The 25,573-nt window shown below is 42.0% G+C and overlaps 1 protein-coding gene across 1 annotated transcript in view; it reads right to left on the bottom strand.

The window, feature by feature from the left end:
- The window catches only part of AFF2 (AF4/FMR2 family member 2), a 492,304-nt gene that overhangs the window by 312,016 nt on the left and 154,715 nt on the right, over nt 1-25,573 (bottom strand). Inside the window, exons 2-3 of the mRNA XM_045994381.1 lie at nt 17,068-17,188; nt 5,953-6,813 (exon numbers count right to left, since the gene is read on the bottom strand). Coding sequence (XP_045850337.1) covers nt 5,953-6,813; nt 17,068-17,188 — 982 coding nt within the window. The remainder of the gene's footprint in view (nt 1-5,952; nt 6,814-17,067; nt 17,189-25,573) is intronic.

Raw genomic sequence — 25,573 nt, 5'->3', positions numbered from 1 at the left:
TTGAGAGTGATTATTGAGAGATAGGTTTTTATTGACATCGTGTTGCCTTTGAAGTCTTTCTGTCTATAGATTGTAATGGCCAAAATTAGCAAGACAGGAAACAACGTGTGTTGGAAAGGATGTGGAGAAAGGGGAACCCTCTTACACTGTTGGTGGGAATGCAAGTTAGTGCAGCCACTTTGGAGAACAGTGTGGAGATTCCTGAAGAAATTAAAAATAGAGCTTCCCTACGACCCTGCAATTGCACTGCTGGGTATTTACCCCAAAGATACAGATGTAGTGAAAAGAAGGGCCATTTGTACCCCAATGTTTATTGCAGCAATGGCTACGGTCGCCAAACTGTGGAAAGAACCAAGATGCCCTTCAACGGATGAATGGATAAGGAAGATGTGGTCCATATACACAATGGAGTATTATGCCTCCATCAGAAAGGACGAATACCCAACTTTTGTAGCAACATGGACGGGACTGGAAGAAATTATGCTGAGCGAAATAAGTCAAGCAGAGAGAGTCAAGTATCATATGGTCTCACTTATTTGTGGAGCATAACAAATAACATGGAGGACATGGGGAGATGGAGAGGAGAGGGAGTTGAGGGAAACTGGAAGGGGAGATGAACCATGAGAGACTGTGGACTCTGAAAAACAACCAGAGGGTTATGAAGGGGTGGCGGGGGGGGTGGGGGGGGTGGGAGGTTCAGGAACCAGGTGGTGGGTAATAGGGAGGGCACGTACTGCATAGAGCACTGGGTGTGATGCCAAAACAATGAACACTGTTATGCTATAAATAAACAAATAAAAATAAATAAATTAAAAAAAAATAAGTCAATATTTTGGCTTCTTTCCAACCAAAAGAATGTTCAAAGTGACAAGGGATTTAAAATCACAAAACACCAAGAAATAGCAGATATTGTTCCAGAACGCCCAAGGGCAAGAATCACTCACATACAGCCTTAGAAAAGAAAATACATATGCTACAGAACAGAACTTGAGGAAATGAGAAGGGGAAAAAAAAAAAACCCAAAACAAAACATTACTGGGGATCTTCAAGATCTTTCCTAAGCCCAAGCTGATCTCTAGACCTCAGTTGGCCTAGAGCTGATGAGCAAATGGAGGGCAAGGGATAGCGCGGAGTGGGGGCACCGAGAAAGGAGAGCATGGCTGAGAACCATAAAGAGCTTTGGGAAAGCATGGAGAGGAAAAGCTGATGTCTCCAGAGCAAGACATCATTCCTAGTCATGCAGCACCCCTGACCTCACCATCACACACAATACAAGTCTCCATGATCTATCTGCATTCTCGGCTTCCCTTTCCAGAGGAAATATGTGCTAAGGTCAAAGCCTCTGGGGCACCCTGAAAGAGGGAGGACTTCCCCATTCCCAATGTGGTGAGAATAAGACCTGTTCTAGCTTCAAGCTGGATACTAGTTAATTTCTCTAAGAATGAGCCAAAAAAATAAATAAACTCGTGAGATACATCAAGTGGAAAATGATCATCCCAGTTGCACACAGCAGCTGGTGATCTACCGTTCTTTGAAGGAGCAGTCTGTGTGGTTTCTGCAGAGCTGCCTGGGCATACTCAGCACACAAATGCTAAGTTCCCAGCATTCTCTGCAGTTCTCACACAAGGGACTTGAGCTTCCTATCTACCTCATAATAAATAAAGCTAATTATATCCATGGTATTCACTGCATAGGATACAAACCAAAATGGGCACAGTCACAAATGTGGGCCATAACTTTTTAGCTGGTTGACAAAGGCAGCCACTAAAATTAGCTAAAGCCAGATCCCATCATTCGTATCAGTTCTATTAAACTCTTCTAAGAGCCTCCTAATGTTGAGGCATTCAGAGCCTTGGATAGCCTTAGGTCACAGCCAAGAGCAGCTTGTAAGACAAATAATCCTTTATGGTGATGGCACTCTACCCATTAGTACTGTACTTATGAAAGCTTATTGACCTAGGATAGAAATACTACCTGTCATCGATCCTTTCATTTCCATGGAATTATTTACTTTTCCCAAACCAGGCTACCGATGAATTGCACCCAAATACAAAGCCAGACACACCAAAAGATTTTTATCCTAATGAAAAACGTAATAAAAAACATACGTCATGAAATCACATATAAAGCTACATTTATTAACAAATTCAATTCCTAATAAAATACCATCTGCAAGCTACCCCCAGTTTCCATTTGATATAAATCAGTCTTTTACTGTTTTCAGATGCAGTTCCCAGAAAATTCTACTAAGCTCAACTGCAGAACACATCAGTCTTTTTTGGCGGGTTGGGGATGGGGAGTTGCCTGGAATGTTAGTAAATTCTGTAAAACTAAGTCTTCAAACAAATTATTTTGTTCCAAAATCATGCTTCAATTGAAAAATTGACCTTTTGCAATAAAGTTGCTTAGACTCCTAGAATCCTTATCATTGATAGAGAAATCCTAAGAGCCAAGGGACTGTTTTGAGGATGGGCCGAAATTAAAATTTCCCCACTGTATACACAACCATAGACACACAAGCAAACATACACATGCACATGCTCATTCCATTTCAGTAATAGTTTTTGTCCCTCAGTTCACAAGTATGTTCCTATCTGTTTATTCATACATCATAGAATGCTGTGTTTTCTGGTGTTCAAACCCCCCACCCACCCCACTTTGCCCCTCTGCTCCCAAAAGCACTTCACTAATACATGGAACGGCCTCTTTCCCTAGAGCCAGGGGCAGAGTGGGGAATACTCACAGAGACCCTGTGACTGCTCTCTGGACAAACCCTTTTAGCAGTAACTCCAAGGAATAATGCTACTACTCATCAATGATGGCTACTTTGACTGGGGACCCAGATCCCAATGCCTGGACCTCTTGGCACCAGGGACTCGGGATGAATTCTCATGCTGAGTGCTTTTGAAAAGTGCATCCAGATTTGATAGGGTGAATTTTCAGACTTGTTGGAGTTTCAACCACATAAACGCTATTAGGTACAAAGCTCCATAATGTTCTACCCTGTCTATATTTATGCCCATGTTTGAATTTACACCCTTGTAAGCTCCCGGGCAGGCTGTTGGACCTCTTATTCCCTTTCGTCCTATACTCAGTTTTCCCACTACCCTTGAAGCCAGTATGTACTCCTGACATTAGGGCCCTAAGCCTCTGTCTCATCCCTTTTTCAAATCCTTCCTTGAGACCTGGGTTTTAAATTAAGCATCTTCTCCACTGATCTCTCATCATTACTTTATTGGACCTAACCCATTTTTCATACAAGGCTCTACCAAAATCTATTTGTACCATCACCAAAGGCTGCGTGCACATAGCAGCTCCTTGGATCATCATCTCTAGAGCTGAAGACAGCTCAGACTCCCTTTGGAAATGCCCCTCTCATTGGTGTGCCAAAGCACTGAGGGGAAAAAAAAGCATGAAGTCATTTCTGAGTCTGGGTCAGCCTTGTTGTGAATGTACAAGAGAGAGGATTACAATGGAGTGAATCTCACTGGGTCTGTGACCTGTCACTTGGCTAACGAGGTATGGATGCAAGCTGATGGACCTCTTGATGCACCAGTGCCATTCTCAGACCAGCCCTGAGTGACGGCACTGCCATAGATAGCAGGGCAAGAAAAGGGACAAGAAGCCTCTCATTATACTCCTCTCTCGAGGCAGGCTTCTGTTTGGATTTTAAGCATTATGATCCCATATGAAGTCATCTCCTAGAAATTAGGATGAGGATTTCCAAACAACCGTGTAGGAGCAGAGCAGAGTAAGACATAGGCAGACAGGGTACCATTCAAGAGATAAAACTGATGATGGATTTGCTAGTATTTGTTTCCCTTGGTTCGTGGTTTGGTATAAGGTTTGTTTTCCTTGGAAACGTGATAATGCATGACATGACAGTTGATTAACGCCATGGCTTAGAAAATGTACTCGAGTAATCATTTCTGAACTTCATTCATTCAACAAACATTTATTAAGTATCTACTATGTGCCAGGCATTTGCTTGGCGCTTGGAATACAGAGAAAAAGGAGACAACTCTTGCTCTCCAGGAGCTCACAGTCTATTAGAGGAGATAGACACATGACATGAGTGACTACAGTACATGAAGAAAAGTGCTAGTCAAGGTGTACGTAAAGTGTTAGAGGAGCCCAGAGGAAGCAGGCTGCAGTGAGCCTGTGGAGTCAAGGAAGCTTTCACAGAGAAAGGAACAATCAAGCAGACTTGAAGGAGGAACAGGATTTCACCAGAAGACAAGGGAGGGTAGGGAAAGATATTCTAGGCTGAGAGAACCGCAGGCACAAAAGCAAGGAAACGTGATAACACATGTCATGACAGGGAACCACAGGTAGCTCCACGACGCTGAGACTTTGTCTGCATATGAAGACATGGTGAAATGGGAAGTGAGAAAAGGAGTATGGAATCAGAGTGAAGAGCTTTGTATTGGGACTAAGAAATCTGGACCTTGTCCTGGAAGCAATGAGAAGGCACAAAAGAATTCAAAGCAGGGAGTGACATGGCTGGATGTGCCCATGAAGTCAGCCAAGATGGAAGATGGTTTGGAAGAGAGGTGAGACCAGAGGGAAGGAGAGCAGCGAGGAGGGGCCGTCACAGGACCCACGGGCACTCTGAAGGCAGGGAGGGTAAAGAGGTGACAGGCTGGAGAGATACTTAGGAGGAAGCTTGACAAGACTTGATGAATGATGATACAAGGAGCAAAATGGCCTCAGGGTTGAAACAATATGAAAAGCATACATTCCAAAAATACAATCCACAATCCCACTCCTCCCTCCCACTTCATGGTCCCATTGTCCTCCGCAATCACCGTGTGTGCTGAATACAAGTAACGAATAACGGCGCAAGAGCTAGAGGCGCACACGGTCAGAATTCTCTAATTCAGAACCCACTAACTTGGAATCTGCAACAATTCACATCAACTGTCTGGGCCTCCTATTGAGTAAAAATTTCAACCTACTTTCTTCCTCTGCGTCTTTTCAAGCCTTTAGGCACTAGTAACAGGAATCCAATCTAAAAGTAGTGGCTTCTTCCAGTCAAGCGCTGGAGGTGCTGTAGGCAGCTGCTTACATGGTGGCATCTAAGGGGCACCCAGTACATGTCCCCCACCCAGCAGCCACAAGGCCTGGGATCCAATCATCGGCGATTCATTCCTTTGGGAGAGGCTTGGGTCCCTCCGACTTCTCTTTTATAAGGCAATGATTCCTGAGATGGGTAGGACATTTAGTCATTCTAAACCTAGTGGGACTGTGGTTGAGCACAATGCCTTTGGCTTTGACAGAAGGGATCAAGGTAGTCTAAGAGGGCTATGGAGGTACATGTGGAAGAGGGTGGTGCAGAACGGAAGACTGAGAGACACGGAAGATAACATTATTATCTTGCCAAGGAATGGCCCCACAAGCACTCAAGAAACCAAGATTCTTAAAGAATGCCTTCCACTTCTGATGCCAGCAAATCACACTTTTACATTCTTGTACTTGTACACTTTTACATTCCTTAAGGAGCTTCTGTGTTTTATGCTTATGAGATGCTATTTGCTAGTGAAGGCCTATGGTGACTCCCAATCTTTTCGTGGACCTCACACTGCTTATGACCAATTACAATATCCAGTGTCATTAACTTGTACATATGACTACAAGTGCACTCTCTGAAACTCTTTTGTAAGTGCAACTTTTCATTCACTCAGACTGACCTTGTCTTTGGCCATTCCACATTATGGAGATTTAACTGTATTTGCAAAATGGTAATCACTCAAGTCACAAGCAACAGAAGATCAGGACACAGACTGACCTTGAAGAGTCTCATTTCTGGCTTAAGAAGGTAAATAAGAGCTGCCTGTCAATACTTGATCATAGAGGTTAGAGCAGTGAACTAAATAAAAAAGAAAGAAAGAAAGAAAGAAAAAGAAAGGAAGAAAGAAAGAAAGAAAGACAAAACTTTAAAAAATTACTTACTTCACTTGTTTGAAGAATCGTGAACTTTGGCAGTTTAGGCTTTGAACTGGCTGTACTGGGTTTTCCGTCCAAGAGTGATCCAAATGACAGATTCCCAAAGCTGTTCTCAAATTCAATGGAAGGTTTCAGTGTTGGAGGGACGTCTGGTGCCTGGTCCTGGCCATCCATGGGTCTGACATATGCAGTTGGCTTTTGCTGCCCCATGTTTGTTTTGCAGTAAAGCCCTGGTGGAAAGTTCTGAACTGAAAGGCCACTGCTGGGAGCTAACAAAGAGGAGGCAACTAGGGGAGACCCAGGAGCTTGCACTGTAAATTCAGATTCTTCTGATGAGATGGACTGAAAGATTTCTTTGAACGTATCCCCTGCACTGGACTTGAGACTACTGTCTTCCTTCGCAGACACATTTGACGCTTCAGTGGCTCCAACCTGAGGCTGTTCAGCTGGGTAGACAAAGAAGTCTTCCAGTCGGGCTGGGGGTTGGTCCTGTGTAGACGGCGGCAGCTTGTTTGGCTGACCACTGGCCTGGTTGGCTGGGACAATGCTAGCATTATGACTATCACGTGGCCAGTCAGCTTTTGATTTCCTGTTGCTGTGTATGAGAGTGGAATTCAGTATCACGACAGAAGGTGGAGGCATTGGCGCCGAGGGATGAGTGCTATCCTGGTGAGGTGGGAGCATTCGGTTCTTTTGTTCTGGGAAAAAGCTCGGTTCATTTTTGTTGATGGGAGTCTGGGGCACAGAATTCTTTGGGATCCCCACTAGATGATTCTGATTAGAATGGTTAGTTAGCAAATCCTTCATTTCATCATAGTTTCCCAGCGTGTTCTGGACTCGGTTGGCAAGTGCATCCCCTTTGTTTGTCTAAAATAACAAAAAGATGGGGGTGGGAGGAGAGAGAATGAATAGGTTTGTGTTTCCTAATGTTAATGTTTCAAACAGATGTCCTAAGTAGACTAGCATACAAGGTGCTTTAATATTCTCATGCTGCCATATAATTTCATACTTTTCATGTGCTATGTAAAAAAAAAAAATCAGTAACACTATTGAAAGAGCCTCTTGGAATGAGCTGTGTGTTTAATGTCTGTATGCTCCCTGGTCTGTCCTTAAATATGTTCATTGAGAGAAAGTTTAAAATTATGTCGCTTATAAATTTTATTAGCAAAGTAACTTATTTTAGGTCAGATGAGCTGAACAGTTACTTTCCATGTTGTGATGAACAACTTCAGCTTAGTGATCACTGGAATTGTAATGGAATGTTCAACTTATACTTGTTCTTGACATGTCAGCCCTTTGTGCCATATTATACCATGAAAAAGGCTTAGCCCATTGGATCAGGAAGTCAGTGAAATTGTGCGATCATGAATATATTGGTTTAGAAAAGCTCAACATCTAATTGAGGTAACATGACTAAAGCAAATCTAATTCCTTTTAATCAAAGGACTATAAATTACTAGCGTCTGCCCACATATTCTGGGGCAACTGTGTTTACGTATTGATGACTCATACTTGTTTACTTTGAAATGGTGCAATTGTTCATCAACACTGACTCAAGCTCTCCTGTGTCTTTTCAATGATTTAGAAAAATTTATTCAAGAATTTTAAGCTATTGCTTACGTAAATGAAAACAAAGCCAGATTTCCAAAGCGATGTTGGCAACTAAATCATTCTATGGACAATCAACAGACACGGCTATATCATCCCCCGTAGGAAATACTAAGCTTGTTAAAAATGGCTGTGGTTCATCAGGCTCTCTGCTCACCAGGGAGCCTGCTTACCTCCTCTCTTTCTGCCTGCCTCTCTGTCTACTTGTGAGCTCTCTCTGTCAAATAAATAAATAAAAAATCTTTAAAAAATGGCTGTGGGGGGCGCCTGGGTGGCTCAGTGGATTAAGCCGCTGCCTTCGGCTCAGGTCATGATCTCAGGGTTCTGGGATCGAGTCCCGCATCGGGCTCTCTGCTCTGCAGGGAGCCTGCTTCCTCCTCTTTCTCTGCCTGCCTCTCTGCCTACTTGTGATCTCTCTCTCTGTCAAATAAATAAATAAAATCTTAAAAAAAATGGCTGTGGTTGTTCTTCCAATAATTAAGTTGCTGCATGGGTTTCTGTAATACAGAAAGTACAGCCTTCATAACTAAAAAATGGTGGATACCTATATACTTAGAAATGACTTTGACGAAAGCTGAGCTGTTCATCTTTAAAAGTGACTTTTTATTATTATTCCCTGTACCTGCCAAAGGTGTTCTCAAAACAAGCTGTTGGATTCAGAAGGGCAAAGGACTACTTTGTGCTTAGGCTGTACTACTCTAGCCCAAGATGTTGCAATTAGACAAGGTTACTGGCTTCCATGGAGCCATGTGGTAGCAGGACCACTGGATGGGTAAGACACCCACCCTATGTAGCCTCTAGGTCCCTGAGACCACAGGCATGCCCTCCATTCTCAGGAAGGGGTGACAACTTCCCCAATGACACAGCATCCACTGAAGATAGATGTTTAACTTCTCAGAACTCTTACATGCCCTTAACCCAGCCCAAGCTCCTGACATCCATGGGTAGTGTGCCTATCCAAGGCTGGGATCTCAGCCTAGACCTAGGCTGTTTGGCTGTGTGCTGCTCTTTGTATGTGAAGATGGAAGTGTGCAGGTGAATGGAGGGTGAAGTGCTGGAAATGGATGAAATCACCCAGGGAAAGAAAATACAAAATGAGAAGATCAAGCTCAGAAGGAACCCTGGGGAACATCAACCTTTAAACAACCGAGAGAAGAGGAGCCGGCAAAGGATACCAAGAAGGAGCAACCAGAGAGGGAATCAAACTGGTGACCTTGGCCTTGTTGTTAACTTGATATCCATGTATTGTATGCAGTATCCAACTCATAGCATGTGTGAAATCATATAAGACATTTCCAAAGAAATAAGGGCAGTGAGAGAATTAGGATTCCAGAGATTACAAAAAGTACGCTCAATATTTGCTACGAGGGTCCTGTTGGGGGTGGGGAATTTTAGAAATCCAATAAACGTCTGTTTCAGTTTTCTTATCCACAAGAACATCTGATATTGCATAACATGCAACCTCAGTGCTAAAGCAGTGATTAAACAATTAACATTCCATATAAACCTCAGCTGAATAATTGCTCCATTTTCAGAAGTACATCTGAAAGGCCTATTTAATAGATAGAGACAGGTAGAGATCACTTCTATTCCTTGAAAATCCCTAGGTTTGTCCATTTTAATGGCACAAATTACTCTTCAGCCAAGGCCAGAATGCACTCTGGATAGAGTGGTCTCCTTTGATAGATGGTGCATGACCAACAATTTGGGTAGCAGCCAAACCCATTCTCCCTCCTATTCAGTCCCTTAATTCAAAACAAAGAGATTTTATAAAGCTGAGGGCCCAGTAAGAATTTAATGCAAGCTTCAGAGGAACCTGGGTGGCTCAGTCATTAAGCATCTGCCTTCAATTTGGGTCATGATCTCAGAGTCCTGGGACAGAGCCCCAAATTGGGCTCTCTGCTCAGGGAGGAACCTCTTTCTCCCTCTCCCTCTGCCTGCTACTCTGCCTAATTGTGATCCCTGTCTCTCTCTCTGTCAAATAAAATCTTTTATAAAAAAGGATTTAATGCAAGCTTTAAATACTTACAGAGTTGCTCTGGCCCCTCAAACAGTTTACCTCTTGGGTCACATGATGGCTTAACAAACACTAATACCTGGCTATCCTCAAGGATCTGACTCAGCAAAGGGGGAGACAACACCATGTTGTTTCTCCTGTTAAATGCCTTATTTTACACTGCCTCATTTAATGAATTTGGATGTTGCTTCCTTCCTTCACACAAAAAGGATTCTATAAGAACTTTTCTCTTTTTGCCTTAGCTAGCAGAAAGCTCCAAGTTCGACTGACTGAAATTTCTTTGGGCGTTTACTGGACTTCTATTGAAAGCTCATTGAACATCCATTGAAACTAAGCTCTACAGCATCAGAACCTTGCCTTGAGATGTCAAAGAGACCAGGACAATACCTCAGATTCTTGAAAAGTAATTCACTCTCTCCAGGTCAACATAATCAAGACTCAAGAATCTTAAGACTCATTTGCTTGCAAGCAAGCTAGTCACGTTCCTGTTTCTGTTCAACACTAAATAAAAGGGACACGCTCATCTTTTCTTCAATGGAGAGAACCTTGGTTAAGTTTGAATATCTCTTCATTTACTTCTACTGTTATAATGATCTGGCTTTCCAATGCATGCTGAGGTTTTTTCCCCCATCTCTATGTTTTTTTTTTAAAGATTTTATTCATTTATTTGACAGACAGAGACAAGTAGGCAGAGAGGCAGAGAGAGAGGGGGAAGCAGGCTCGATGCGGGGCTCGATCTCAGGACCCTGAGATAATGACCTGAGCGGAAGGCAGAGGCTTAACCCACTGAGCCACCCAGGCACCACCCCCCATCTCTATGTTTAAAATTAGAGATTATAAACCCGCCAATGTCTAAAATTATGTCTACTTAAACAAAATTAGAGGAAAACTAAAGTTCTTTGAATAGGTCTAGAAAATCAACCTCTCACCATATAGGGTATACTATAGCAATGATTTCTTTTTCTGCATAAAACTACAAGCTCTTAGGGGCACCTGGGTGGCTCAGTGGGTTAAAGCCTCTGCCTTCGGCTCAGGTCATGATCCTGGGGTCCTGGGATCGAGCCCTGTATCGGGTTCTCTGCTTGGCGGGGAGCCTGCTTCCCTCCTCTCCCTCTCTGCCTGCCTCTCTGCCTACTTGTGATCTCTGTCTGTCAAATAAACTTTAAAAAATAAACCAAAACTATAAGCTCTTAAAGTCAGAGACCACCTTTCATTCACCTCAGTTCAGGACTGAGCACCAGGTCAGGTGCATATCAGATACTCAAAAAATTGTTGCTGACACAAATTCAATCCAATTATAAGTCATACCCTACCTATATCAAAATAAAGGCTTTGCAATAGCTTAGAGTAAACAAACAAATAGGAAAGCAAAAGTCAGGCTGACTTGGTTACTGTGATTGAACATTAAATTGAACGTTGAACTTCCTGGTAGCTAAGGCAAAAAAGAAAAATTCACAGCTTACTGAATTCTGTTTGTCTGATGAAAGGAAGCATATTTTAATTTATTAAATAAGACAAATGGTTGCCAGATACTAAAATGTAAAAAAGAATTTTTCTCATTGGTTCAGTTATAAGAACCTTTGAACATGGGGTAACTGGGTGACACAGTCAGTTAAACATCTGTCTCTTGATTTTGACTCAGGTCATGATCTCATGGGTCATGAGCTCAAGGCCTGTGTGGGGTTCCTCGCTCAGTGTGAAGTCTCCTTGAGATTGTCTCGCTCTCACTTTGCCCCTCCTTCTGCTCCTCCCCCTGCTTTCTCTCTCTCTTGCTCTCTCAAATAAATAAATCTTTTAAAAAACCTTTTAACAGTAAAACAAAAATTTTAGCACCAACTTCACAGAAGATGCAAAGATGTTCTTCATGTGGCTTATTCTTATGATGACTAAAAAAAGAGCACTGCATTAAAGTCTAACTCAGTGAAGGCATATCTCTATGTGGAGTTGGGGGGCTAAACTAAGAGCTCCAGGTGTGGGGTTTTCCTGTGCACAGATGACACAGGGCCGGGGTTGGGATATCTTGGAGGAATGAAAGGGTGTCAACTCCCTTAGACTAGCTTCTTCACAGAGCAACGGTCTCAGAGGGACTTGTGAGCAGAACTGTGAAGCAAACAGTTCAAGGTTGAGTTCACTGGTGACACTTTCTGAGTTTTTGATTGAAGGAAGATCCATATGCTTTGCAAAACAGATGTGCTGTGGCTACAAGTAGGAATTACCATGGCCATGCTTAAGACACATACTGGTAAATTCAAAACAGTCACGAGGAGGGGTTAGGCACAGAGGACACACAGACACATAGCCTCAGAAAGCCCACCATTTAACAATGTCCAAATAATAATTAGCAGGACAGTCCAGGTCACCTGATTCACCTTTCTGCCTTTCCACCACCAGTGCTAGGTAACTGTCAACCAGTTTTTAAAATTACTCTAGATGTAGATAGGAGAGCCACTGGATAGAAAACCCAGTGGGGCCTGAAATGCATTTCTATGCCCCTACACAATGGGGATGACTACAGACCACAGAGACTTAATTTGCACTGAAAGCTCTTTTGCACTCTCTGGAGATTTAGTAATCCTATTAAGGAGCAAGGTATTCTTGGCAGTTTTGGATGGACATTATAAAAATGGCAAAAATGAAAGTTGGCCATTTCATTCAATTATAGGCTTCTTTCCATTGTCCAGTTCTTTACTTCCCATTCTAGATAATTGGTTGATTCTTAAAGGTAACCTCTGCAGCTCTTATTTTCTAAATAATCACAATTTCTCCATCATCAAGGAAATGGATTTTCCAAGTATTTTCAGGCATAAATTATATGTCTGGTTTGTGGCCCATGACTAACAGCACTCACTTCACATTGAAGCTTTTTGCCTCTCATTATTCTAAGAAATGCAAAGTTGCCTCAGTTTGCCCCTAATGCTATCTACAAATCAGTAGTAGAGGTTCATTGCAAGATTAATGCACTAGGAGGCAATTGTGCCATTGTATTTCTTTTAATAAAAAGTAGCAAAATAATTTAAGTTTTGAGGCTCATTTTCCCCTTTAGTTCATTCTGGCTAATGTACATGATTTAGTAATTCCTTTTTTCCTAATTGTAATATTTTTATAGTTAATCTCTCTAAGCTGTAAGTTGCTATTTATTTTTTTAATTATAATAACATTAACATCTTGAACTTGTACAGCACTTTCCAGATTTCAAAGCAAGGTCCCCAGTTCGTTTGATTTGATCCTTAAAACAACCACATGAGTCAGGAGAGCAGCTCTGATCTCAGTCTGGCTTCTACCTCCCCAATAAAAATGACCTTGGAAAAGCCACTTAATCTCTCTGTGCCTCTTTCCTCATTCTCATAGAGTGGAAAGAGCTATACAACGTCAATTGTGGTTGTTGCTTATTATTATTACCAGGGATTACTTTATATCAGGTATTATTATTCACTTTAGAGAGGAGGAAACTATAAGTCAGAGGAATGAACTTTCTTCACCAAAGTCACACAGGAGGTAGGTAAGCTTATCAGGTCTTCTCACCTTCTGTGGGAAGATCAATAGCTTCCTGTTACAGGTAATGAACCACATAACTGGGTCTAGATTCCCTGCTGGCACAGATATGAAGCTGTAGAGAAGCCACTTCTCCTCTCTGAGCCTCAGATTCCTTGTGGGCCATATGAGGAAAACGAGTACTCCAGTTGTTGGAAGGACTAAACAGTCCCATATAAAGCCCTAGCATATGCCTGGCAGATAGCAGGCACTTGCTACACACCAGTTCCTCAGCCTTCCCAGTCTTTCCACACTGGCCTAGACTTGTCAAATAGCTTCAGGTTCTTCAAGTGCTTTTGAACGCATCCTTCTCAACACCATAGCACAAAGTCAGATTTGAAAGTTATACACAATAGAAGCAGTCCCAGAAAGAAGGGTGGACAACCTTCTTTCCATTCTGGGAATGGTAGGGGTGAAGCAAAGAAAGGAAAGAAATCAGCCAGGATGATGAGAGATCACCATTTCTTCTAACTGCTGAGAAAGGCAGTGGGTCTTAGGGACTGATGTTTATTGGCTACTTCACAAACTACCAACACTACTGGATAATTTAATAGGCCATGTTTTAGGTTTTAGGGTGGCAAGAAATTTCCTGAAAGTCCTGATCCACCACGAGGAGTTTTGATTTTTAATTTGATAAGTATTCCTACCACAACCCTAAGGAAGGGTTGAGGTATTTCCTTGTCTCTAACAATGGACCATGGACCAGCTCTGACACTTCCACTGCTATTGGCATGTCCAGATCCCCCAGGGGTGTCCACACCAGTCCAGGTCTAGGGAGCTGATGGAGGGGAACATCGGTTCTAGTATCATCATCTGGGGGAGGGGGAAGGAAAAGCAAACCCTCTAGTGATTTCTCAGGGAATCCTGAACAATGACACAGCACAAGATGGTAGCTGATCATCAAAGCAATGGTGAAAGAAACAGAATCACTAGGTCACCAACTGTTAGCTCAATTCCTCTCCTATACAGTCTCGAATGAATCAGAACATCTCTCACCCATCGAGAAACAGAAAGGCAACAGGCTACCAATCACACAATAGGCCTGGCCCTGAGCTAGATGAATGTTCCTTCCTAGCATCTCTACCTGATACACTCTTGTCATAGCAAGACAGATGACTTCTGAAAACATCTGGCAATGTTGATCACAGGTTTTTTTTTAACTGCCTACTCAAAAACACACTGCTGACATCTAAAAATAAATATGTATCTATATTACAGATCTTTTTTAATAAGAGATGGCATTTACCTTAAAGGTACAAGACCATTAATTCAACATGATTTAAGTTATAAAGAGGGGATAAACCAAAGGCTCTACACCTCATCATGGTAATAACATTGAGCATGGAATAGATTTCAAACTTTAAGAATGACTCTTTGAGTAAAGCTCCTTTTTCTAACTCATCCAAAGATAAGACATAAAACTCATCTGGTTATTCCTTTATTAAGAAGGAGAAGGCACCTATCATCCTTTGACCTCTCTTCCATTTTCTGGAAAAAATGAAGGCCACAATGTCTTGCTGTGGCTGGTCACTCTTCATACACTCTTGACTTTGTGCCTGCTCATCACCTCTGGGAACCTGCTCCACTCGTCGTCACCTCTTCCTCCTATCCCTTCACCCTCTCCCTTTTGACTGACATCTGGTCTTTCCCGTCAATCTCTAAACATGTTCACATTTTTCCCATTATGAAAAAAAGAACCTCTTTCCATATAATTTCTCCTCTCAGGTTCTAACATACCTTCCTTTCTTCCTCCCTCCACACAAAAAGTTACTGCCTTTCTTTGTTTTACCGCTTCCCATTTACTCCCTAAGCCCAGGCAGTTCACTTCCCACAATGAGCACCACCATCAACAAAATAAAACTCTCCTAAGGTCATTGATCCCCCATCCCCCCAACTACCAAATTCAACAGCCACTTTCCAGTGCTGACCTTTCTTGCCCTCCCAGACACAAATGACTAACAAATCCCTCCTCCATAAAACCCTATATCCCTTTGATTTCTATTAAATGATTCTCCTAGTTCTCTTCCTACCTCTGTGATCACTCACTCTTTTTTAGTTTCCTTTCCTGGAGTCTACATTGCCACCTTTTTTACTCCTTAAATGCTGCTCCTCCCCAAGACTCTCTCTTTGTCCTCCTTATTCAGTAATCTGACAGCTTCCATGACCACCTCCCTGCTCACACCTAACTCTCTCTCTTGTACACTATCATTATCTCCAGATCCCTACACCCAATGCCTACCAGTAGGCCTCTCTTCATATCCCACCAGTATCTCAAACCAACTGTGCTCAAAACAGAATTAATTTCTTTTTTTTTTCTTTGCAAGCACCAATGTTGTTTCCTCCTGAACAACCCGTTAATGAGACTGCCATCTTCTCAAGTCAGAAATATGGGAATCATTTACTCCTCACATTTTCCACAGCCAGTCAGACATCCAATCTCATCATGTCACTGTCCTTCTCCTGTCTTAAATCCTCTCTGCCATGAATTCCCCTTAGCTAACTACAAAATCTTCTTTATCTGCCTTCTCATTTGCCTCACCTCCAACCAACTCACCACACTGCCAACATTGTCTTCAAAATTCTTTGTCTGTCCTGGCCATACCCTTCCTTGAAACTGTGTGGTGACTTCTTTTCATGTACAGAATTGTGTCCAATCTCCTTGGGATGAGGTACCAAGTCTCCACTAACCTCTTGCCTGCCTACCTCTATGGCAGCTGCTCTGCACTCTTGCCTTCCATCACTCATGATGTCTTACTCCTCTTTGTGCATTTGTCTAAGATGTGACTAGCACATAGTGGGCCTTCAACAAATGTTCACTAAACTCATCATATTCTTAAATACACATGTTCAAAGGCAGTATATAAATTAAATCAATTGAGATAGGAGAAATGCTTTTTTAAGGATTATACCATTATTGACAAATTGGAAAGAAGCAGTTTAGGTAACCTAACCCTCTCCGTCAGACTTCCTAAACTCAGAAGGCACCTGAGTCTCAGTCAAGAGCTGCTCACTTACTGACAAGGCAGCAAGACTCTGTTCTCAGTAGTCACTGAGCCCAACAACTTACTCTATACCCCAAAGTGGTATTTGTGCCAATGCTGTCCTTTCCTTTCCCAAAAGTCATTGTCCCCTAATTGGTGCCCTTCTAAAAGCATGACTCTCAGAAATTTCCCTCTATTGTTGTTTTAACTCTTACATCATTTTGTTTCATTATGGAAAATTACACTGCTACGAAATTTCAATAAACACCAACCAGCTGTTAGCTATTCCACCAGATTCTTCCCCCAAGCCCTACACTGAATAGAAAGTTCAGAGGCAGTCATCGTGAAATCAGTAGTTGTAGACAGAGCAGCAGGAGTGTTAGTGGAGCTACTAGCTCAAATACCGCTAGGCTATGCTATCCCCTCGCCCAACCCCCCCCACACTTGGTTGAGGCAATCTCCTCATCCAGGATGATTAACCACCAGGAAAAAATGATCAGCTTTTCCCTTTCTCCTAGAACAAGGATTTTCAAAGAGCAATCAAACCACTCCACAGCTGCTAACAACCTAAAACGGTAAAGGAAAGCAGGCCTTGCTTGCAACAGTTGGCACTGATCGGGAGGAGAAAGACAGAGCCATCGACTTTTGATGAAGTCTTCAGGAGCTGCCTTGCCAATAGCCAAGGTGGGGAAAACCATCAAGGGAGCACTGCTTGCTGTAGGAAGTGCTGGAAGAGACAGAACTCCTTGGAAACAGGATGTCTCACTAATCCTGTTGAAATCTGAGGACAGAATTTGCCTCTGAAGAGTTCTTCAGGAAGCTGCAGTTGCCCCAAATATGATTGTTTATAGATTTTATTTGTCAAATATATTCTCCTAGAAATGATTTGGGTGCTTTAAAATAGATTAAATGTTGATTAGTATGTTCAAAAACTTAACAAGCAACCATTTCCCAGAAAGATAAATTACATACATATTCAGCTACCTTGTAGGGCTCTCCAAAAAGATCAAAGCCTGAAGAAAAGAGATCATCTTCTTGCTGGACTTCTTGACTCCTTCGCTCCCATTCCCTTTTTTTAAGTGCACTACGGTCTTGTTCATAGTGACTGATAGGAAAAGAAAAAGACAAAAGAAGGAAAAGATTAATTAGTCATGTCATTCAGATCTCTCTTGTTATCAATAAGAAGAAAAACAATACAATCTAAGACTACCCAAATGGATATACTGCATGGGGAGTGGAGAAACATTTTCTTGACTCCCAAGGGGTTTAAGATCCTGACCATTTCTTTGGAATATAGAAGAATATGGAAACATGCTTATTAGCAACCATACTCATGCCAATGTGAGTGTTCCAGAATCCTCTTCTCTTGTCCCTACTTGAGTACCACAGGCAATTACAGGCTCCCTGAAAGTCAGTCCACTTGCAGAAAAGTACTGAATTCAAGTTGCTTTGTGTTACCAACTGCTTAGGGCTCAGAATTCACAGCTGTCATAAAGTCCTAAGGGAAAGAAACTAACCAAGATGTCACAGGCCACCTGTAATTCTGTCCTGAGCCCACAGCCAGAGTTAGCCTGTTGTAATGAAATCATAGGGGAGTTTACAGACATTTTTGGAAGTCTACAAAACACCAAACCACTTATTTGCTCACACTCCTTTTTTGTGGTGGGTGTGTCTTTTCTCTTCTCATAGTTGTGTCATAGGAGACTGACAGCCTCTTTAGGAAACTCTTCACAAAGAAAGTGTCTGGGTTGAATGGCAAACAGCTAACAACGAAAGGTATCAAAAGCCTTGAATGACCTTAATGCACACATGTTTTATAAATGCTGTATAGCTCTGTGACTCGTCATGTTTCAGGTTTTTCCATTGGAGAATCAGTACAGAAGCTTTCAGACAATATCTAAGATACAATCCAGGCCCTGGGATTTTCTAGTATGAAATGCTTCCCAATGAAGAATTAGGTAAGAATGTGCCTATTACCCTATAACCTGTAAGTCTCAAAAGTGGTGGATTTTATTTTGTCCATTGGGTTTTCTCTTCCCTTGCCTTTGATCAAAATCTTACCTGAAATGAACACATATAAGTGGAGCCAATCTAAATCATACAAACATAAGTAAAATGCCTAGCAGGTGCTGTACAAATGTTGCTTTCCTTCCCCATGTTAATACTGCCATGTTAAGACTTAATTAGATAATTGGCATGCAAATGAACATAATAGCTAAAGGAATTACAAGAGATAAACTGATGGAAGAGTAGAATCGGCAGGTTTTGAATACATCCCAGAACTTAATGCCTATCCTTGGTCGTCTAGTTTGCTCATGAGTATCATAACTTTTAATTTATAAAATAAGAGCCCAGAGCATGAAATAGCCATGCTTAACTAGATATTTATATACATGGAGTGTGAGTTGCCACTACATTTAATTACCCCCTTTCTCCACAGGAATCCTTGAACTGACAGATTCAAAGTGACTTTGATAGCCTTATCTTCTGAATCAACAACACTTCATTCCTCCGATTTAGAAAAAAGTGGCCACATTTAAAGAATGCTCAGACATACATTATACTTTCACAATACAAACAATGCCAGACACAGAGGAGCGCGCTAGGCTAGGCACGAGGAGGCTCAGTGAATGTTATCACCATCTGGGGAAAACAAAGGAGTTTGACAGTGCTGCACCAAGCCCAGACCCCACATATGGGCCCTGTCTGGTCAAGAAAGATGACAAGTCCAGATCCTGGAAGGCAGTCTGTCCTTCGGAGTCTCAGACACCATCCACAGGGGTGCCACTTGCTGGCATCATCTCTCCTCACTGGTCATGAGTTGAGATCAGAACCCCACACGGTTGCCGTGTGCCACAATGTCTTTGTGTTGGAGGCTGAGGTGTGATCAAGCAGACAGAGTCACGTCCTCAGAACGTGCACATGGAGCATGAGGTCAGACTTGAGCACCATGCACGGGCCATGCATCTCCCAAGCCCATCATCAGTGTGTCCAAATGTAAGAAAGAGAGTGGGAACATCAGGGGTGGAGGTGGACCAAGTTAAAGCAATATTTGGGGGGGGGCAAGCTGGGAAGTTCTGTTGCAAAGGAAGACACTTCATTTCTTTGCCTGCCACAGCAGTTGACTCTTCACGCAAAACAAGAGCCCAAATCTCGTGCTTCCGAAAAATGTGAGCAAGATGTCAGCTTTCTAGCTATCTGTTCATTCGGTGTACCTGACCGCCGGGAATGACAGACCCATATATCACACTCAGTTCTTCCATGAAGAGAACTGAGGTGCTTTGGTCTCTTGGCTTTGCAAACTACCTTCCTTCTTCTCTGAGGGAAACATATAATTAAAACCCTGAAGGAAGAGAAGGATAAGGAGAAGAAAAGGAAACGTGTTTCTACTTGCGCAACACTGAGCGGCCAACAGCCAGGGCACTCTGGGCACTTTCAACCTGGGTTTGATTTGTGAGGAAGGCTCCAGGCTCCATTTTGCATCAGTTCATTAGCTACCAAATTCCAGACAAAATGTGAATAGCAGATTGAGTGTGCACATGGGTGTTATCTGTTGCAAGCAAAGTGCCTACTGCGTTTTTTTAACAGATATACCAAAGAATAGTTAATTCTCCTATCTCTGGCAAAAATGAATTGAATCTCCATAGAGTACCACCACTTTTGGAAGGCAACCAAATCGCTCCAACTTCTTCCTCCTTCTCTCAGCATGGCATTGTATTGAAAGCTTCACAGGGCGAGATGTAATGGGGAATGAACTCCGCGGTGATGAGGCTTTCACAGTGCAGAACGTCACTGATTTCTGACTGAAACCAAAATTACTAAGTTGAAGCACCAGCTAATTAAAACCACAGCTATGTATTTAGCCTCTTGTTACACCTACTGCAGTTTGTAATTATGAGGACCTCTTTATCTAATCAATTAAAGTTCTTATGATTCAGGCAGGTTGCATTTGAAACTGTGTGCCCCGTGGGGGCCAGAGAAAAGCATATGCCTGTCCCCGAATGATGTGATGTACCATGTACATTCCTGGGCTTGTTGTCCAGAGCAAGGAAGGGCTCCATGGCCCACAAAGAAATGCTCAGGCCAGAAATGTGAATTAATCACCATATGATTGGGCTAAACAATTCAAATTTATTCACACTGAGGGGGACTGGGGGAACTGGTCCTGTGAGTGTGAAAACACATTTCCCTGTTGGAAGGTGGAGCCAAAAAGCTCAACCAGAGGTCTCTTTCCTTCGTAGCAAGTCAGGACATTCTTCTAGCTTTTTTCCCCTGAGATAGAGCACAGTTCGTCACATTATGGTGCCATCAAAACCACTGAGCCACCACTCATAACTCACTTTACTCTCAATTAACCAAAGACCTCTGATCTCTCTCTCTCTCTCTCTCTCTCTCTCTCTCTCTGCAGCCTATGTCTTAGAATTCCCGTTTTCCTGATTACTGTGCTAGCTGATAGGAAAAGGTCAGAAATAACGAGTTACATGTTACTCTGTCACTCACTCCAATGTAAGGTGTGATGGTGAGAAGCTTCTCTCTGGAATGGGGCTTTTCTGTTAGCTCTGATTTCTTCACCCATCTGTCCATTCCCCTTGGCCTCAGTGTCTGAGAAACTGCCCTTGTTACACAGGAGGAAACTAAGGTGCTCCTGAGAAGAGGAGAGTTGGGCTAAACCCTCAACAAGAGAAAAGCAAAAGAAGCTGTGAACGTGGGTCTCTTCCACCTCTGAGGTCAAGTGATTTCTCCTCCTCATCTTCTCCTTCTCTCAGATACTCTCCTAATTTTGCACTTAAACTGATCATGTACATAGGTAGCTCCCATTTTCACCACTAGAAGCCACAGGTGCATCACTAGGATGATAAAATCCAGAGCACATGTAGATTCATGGAGATTGAGAAAGTTCAATTAGGCCATCTTCATTAGCTCCCAGTGGTAGCATGCTTGAGCGAATGATGCAGGCTCATCTTTTAGAACAAAGACCATGAGGGCAGGAAGAGATGTTGGCAGTCAGGCTGTTCTGGTCTCTTCGTTTTCCAGATGAGGAAGTTGAGCTCAGAAAGGTAATGCGCTTTGCGGCAGGTTTGTAGCAGCACTGGGAGCCAAGAACCCAATTTTTCCAGTGCCCCAACTCATCTCTGCCTAACACCCCACAGTCTGTGCCTTCTGCAGCCCATGCTCCCATTGCACTCAAGAATAAATGTCGGTCCCGTTAGTACTCTGTTGGTCAACTTCCTTAGGATTGTATTTGATTAGAGGTTGCCAGTAGAAAAAAAACGTATAGGAATTTAATTTGGATTCTCATATAGAAAATACATTAGTTTCCTTACACTGAACATACACACCCTAAAGGGATCATAAAAATTAACTACATCTGCAAGGAGAAGCTGAGCAGGGGAGAGTAAAAACCAGTTGAAGTTCATTTGGTCTATGTATTTCATGAAGTTTAATAATCATCGTTTACCTAATTTGGTGATTTTACAAAGCTAGTTGAGGAAATATTAAAAAAACACTGTTATCTTAAAATGACAAGTTTGTTTTAAAATATTAATACAGGATTTACTGTAGTAACAACATATATCAAAGTAAATAACTCAATCTCGTTATCTAATCCAACTTGCACTAAAATACCTTTATTTTGGCTAATATCGTTGTAAAAGCATAAAAATGCATATTTAATTCACCCAAGGGACAAACATAAGCTATAACTACTCCTTATGACTCTCCTGAATGAATTTCTGCTTTCTATAAAATTTGTATTTATACTTACTACATGTTCCAGAGTTCTAAGTGCTACTTTTTTGGTCAATAACTAGCTCTGTTTTGAATTTGACATTGACCTAATCTTTACACAGCTTCTATTAGTTAAAAAAAATCTCTGCTATTGAATACCCTCAAAATTACCCCCCCAAAGTTATGTACTTATTTTATCTGCTAATAACTATCAGCACTTAAATGTAAAGTGTTAGGGGCCCCTGGGTGTCTTAGTTGGTTAAGCACCTGCCTTCAGCTCAGGTCATGATCTCAGGGTCATAGAATGGAGCCCCACATTGGGCTCCCTGCTCAGTGGGAAATCTGCTTCTCTGTCTCCCTCTGCTCCCACACTCAGGCATATATGTGCACTCTCTCTCTCAAAATGTTAAAAAAATGTAAAGCACTAAACTCAAAACTATTAAATAAAGCTAAAAGCAGTCCATAATTATTTTACACATATAGGGGAGATGCACGAGAACCGCCTTGAAAGGGAGTTTCTAAAATCAGTGGAACCTCTAAGTCATATTTAGACTGCAGGACTCATTGAGACCTCTGCATACAACCACTCTCTTCACCAAATGGACTCTCTTCACCAAATGGACTCTCTCCCCATGGACACTGGCTCTCATTTAAAAAAAAAATCAGTTCTTCACTCCTTGTATACCTAATACTCCACTGTATACTCCTGGTACTATGTTATACCATGCTATTAAGGGGGTTCACTTTTGTGAGCTTATAATGATTTCACCGGGGTCCTCTATGTCTCCCATTAGACTTTACTCCTTAAAGGAAATGTGTGTGTTTTCTAAGTCAATGACACCACACTACAGGTGACCACAGTGAAGCTTCTTGAACATAAATAAGCCATGTCAAATACAGACATACAAAAACAGATATTTGAAAAGCGTTTGCCTTAGGCTTAGGATAAAATTATTTACACCAGCCTATCAAACGCCTCAAATGTAGTAGTACTTCTAACAAATACACAATACTCGAGTGGCAAAGGCAATTGATTACATCTAGGAATGGCAAAAACCTAGTAAAAACCAAACCCAAGATCAACCAACAGGTTTTGCGGTTTCTCAAAAATTCTGTAGGTGTCCAGAAATGATGGTCTCCATTCTCAGAAGACCTGAGCTGGGACTCCACCTCTTTCACTTCCAAGTCACTTGATCATTTATAAAGCACTTTCTATTTCTAAGCCTCAGTTTTGTTAGTTGTAAAACGGGAATAATCTTTCTCTTCTCTCTTCCTGCAGGTGGTACCAAGGTTAAATATGAAGGTGGATGAGAAAGGCTCTTGGAAACTACTAATGACTGGGATCATTGGCACCCCAACCGGTCTTGACCCCAACCGGTCTTGACCTTCAGCCCCGCAAACTTCACTGCACGTTAATTCACATGTGCCCCAGCCACACCCAGAAAATTAGCAGGGCAGGAAATGTCATTTCCGTGTAAGGATTGGAAACGGAGGGTCAGAAGATTGTTCCAGATTATGAGAGCTACGTCCAGGACACCACTGACCTGACTCCTAATTCAGTGCTCTTGTAAAAAGTTTGAAACATGTAGTTTGCACAAGTTCCCTTCATGCCACAAAAATTAGAGCCACTTTTCTTTACTGCTGAGGTCTAAAGTCTTTCTAGTAATAGATGAGGGCAAAGAATATGTCATCAGCTACCCTCTGAGACGTTTTCTCCATAGACTCAAAAACAATCTTTGTGGTTTTTTTTTTTTTTTAGGGCTCAAAAATTTTTTTTAATTAAAAAAAACAACAACATTAAAAGGTAATTGAAAAATCTCTTTGCAGTCTTAGCAATCAAGGCATTTCCCACCCCCCCCCCACTTGGGCTACATTAAGTCTTTTTTTTTTTTATTTTATTATTTTTTTTTATTTCTTTATTTTCAGCGTAACAGTGTTCATTGTTTTTGCACCACACCCAGTGCTCCATGCATACGTGCCCTCCCCATTACCCACCATCTGGTTCCTCAACCTCCCACCACCCCTGCCCCTTCAAAACCCTCTGGTTGTTTTTCAGAGTCCATAGTCTCTCATGGTTCATCTCCCCTTCCAGTTTCCCTCAACTCCCTCTCCTCTCCATCTCCCCATGTCCACCGTGTTCTTTGTTATGCTCCACAAATAAGTGAGACCATATGATATTTGACTCTCTCTGCTTGACTTATTTCGCTCAGCATAATCTCTTCCAGTCCCGTCCATGTTGCTACAAAAGTTGGGTATTCATCCTTTCTGATGGAGGCATAATACTCCATTGTGTATATGGACCACATCTTCCTTATCCATTCGTCTGTTGAAGGGCATCTTGGTTCTTTCCACAGTTTGACGACCGTGGCCATTGCTGCTATAAACATTGGAGTACAGATGGCTCTTATTTTCACTACATCTGTATCTTTGGGGTAAAAACCCAGCAGTGCAATTGCAGGGTCATAGGGAAGCTCTATTCTTAATTTCTTCAGGAGTCTCCACACTGTTCTCCAAAGTGGCTGCACCAACTTGCATTCCCACCAACAGTGTAAGAGGGTTCCCCTTTCTCCACATCCTCTCCAACCCACGTTGTTTCCTGTCTAATGCCTAATTTTGGCCATTCTAAATGGTGTCAGGTGGTATCTCAATGTAGTTTTAATTTGAATCTCCCTGATGGCTAGTGATGATGAGCATTTTTTCATGTGTCTGATAGCCATTTGTGTCTTCATTGGAGAAGTGTCTGTTCATATCTTCTGCCCATTTTTTGATATGATTATCTGTTTTGTGTGTGTTGAGTTTGAGGAGTTCTTTATAGATCCTGGATATCAACCTTTTGTCTGTACTGTCATTTGCAAATATCTTCTCCCATTCCGTGGGTTGCCTCTTTGTTTTGTTGACTGTTTCCTTTGCTGTGCAGAAACTTTTGATCTTGATGAAGTCCCAAAAGTTCATTTTTGCTTTTGTTTCCTTGGCCTTTGGAGACATATCTTGAAAGAAGTTGCTGTGGCTGATATCGAAGAGGTTACTGCCTATGTTCTCCTCTAGGATTCTGATGGATTCCTGTCTCACGTTGAGGTCTTTTATCCATTTCGAGTTTTTCTTTGTGTACGGTGTAAGAGAATGGTCGTTTCATTCTTCTACATATTGCTGTCCAGTTTTCCCAGCACCATTTATTGAAGAGACTATCTTTTTTCCATTGTATATTTTTTCCTGTTTTGTCAAAGATTATTTGACCATAGAGTTGAGGGTCCATATCTGGGCTCTCCACTCTGTTCCACTGGTCAATGTGTCTGTTTTTATGCCAGTACCACGCTGTCTTGGTGATCACAGCTTTGTAGTAAAGCTTGAAATTGGGTAATGTGATGCCGCCAGTTTTGTTTTTGTTTTTCAACATTTCCTTAGCAATTCGGGGTCTCTTCTGACTCCATACAAATTTTAGGATTATTTGCTCCAGCTCATTGAAAAATACTGGTGGAATTTTGATTGGAATGGCGTTAAAAGTATAGATTGCTCTAGGCACTATAGACATTTTAACAATGTTTATTCTTCCAATCCAAGAGCATGGAACGGTCTTCCATCTTTTTGTGTCTTCTTCAATTTCTTTCATGAGTGTTCTGTAGTTCCTTGAGTACAGGTCCTTTACCTCTTTGGTTAGGTTTTCCCAGGTATCTTATGGTTCTTGGTGCTATAGTAAATGGAATCGATTCTCTAATTTCCCTTTCTGTATTTTCATTGTTAGTGTATAAGGAAGCCACTGATTTCT

This window comes from Meles meles, chromosome X (genome assembly GCF_922984935.1).
Source record: "Meles meles chromosome X, mMelMel3.1 paternal haplotype, whole genome shotgun sequence".
Taxonomy (NCBI): Eukaryota; Metazoa; Chordata; class Mammalia; order Carnivora; family Mustelidae; genus Meles; species Meles meles.
Note: the sequence above shows the minus strand (reverse complement) of the source record. Positions and strands in the feature narration are given on the sequence as shown.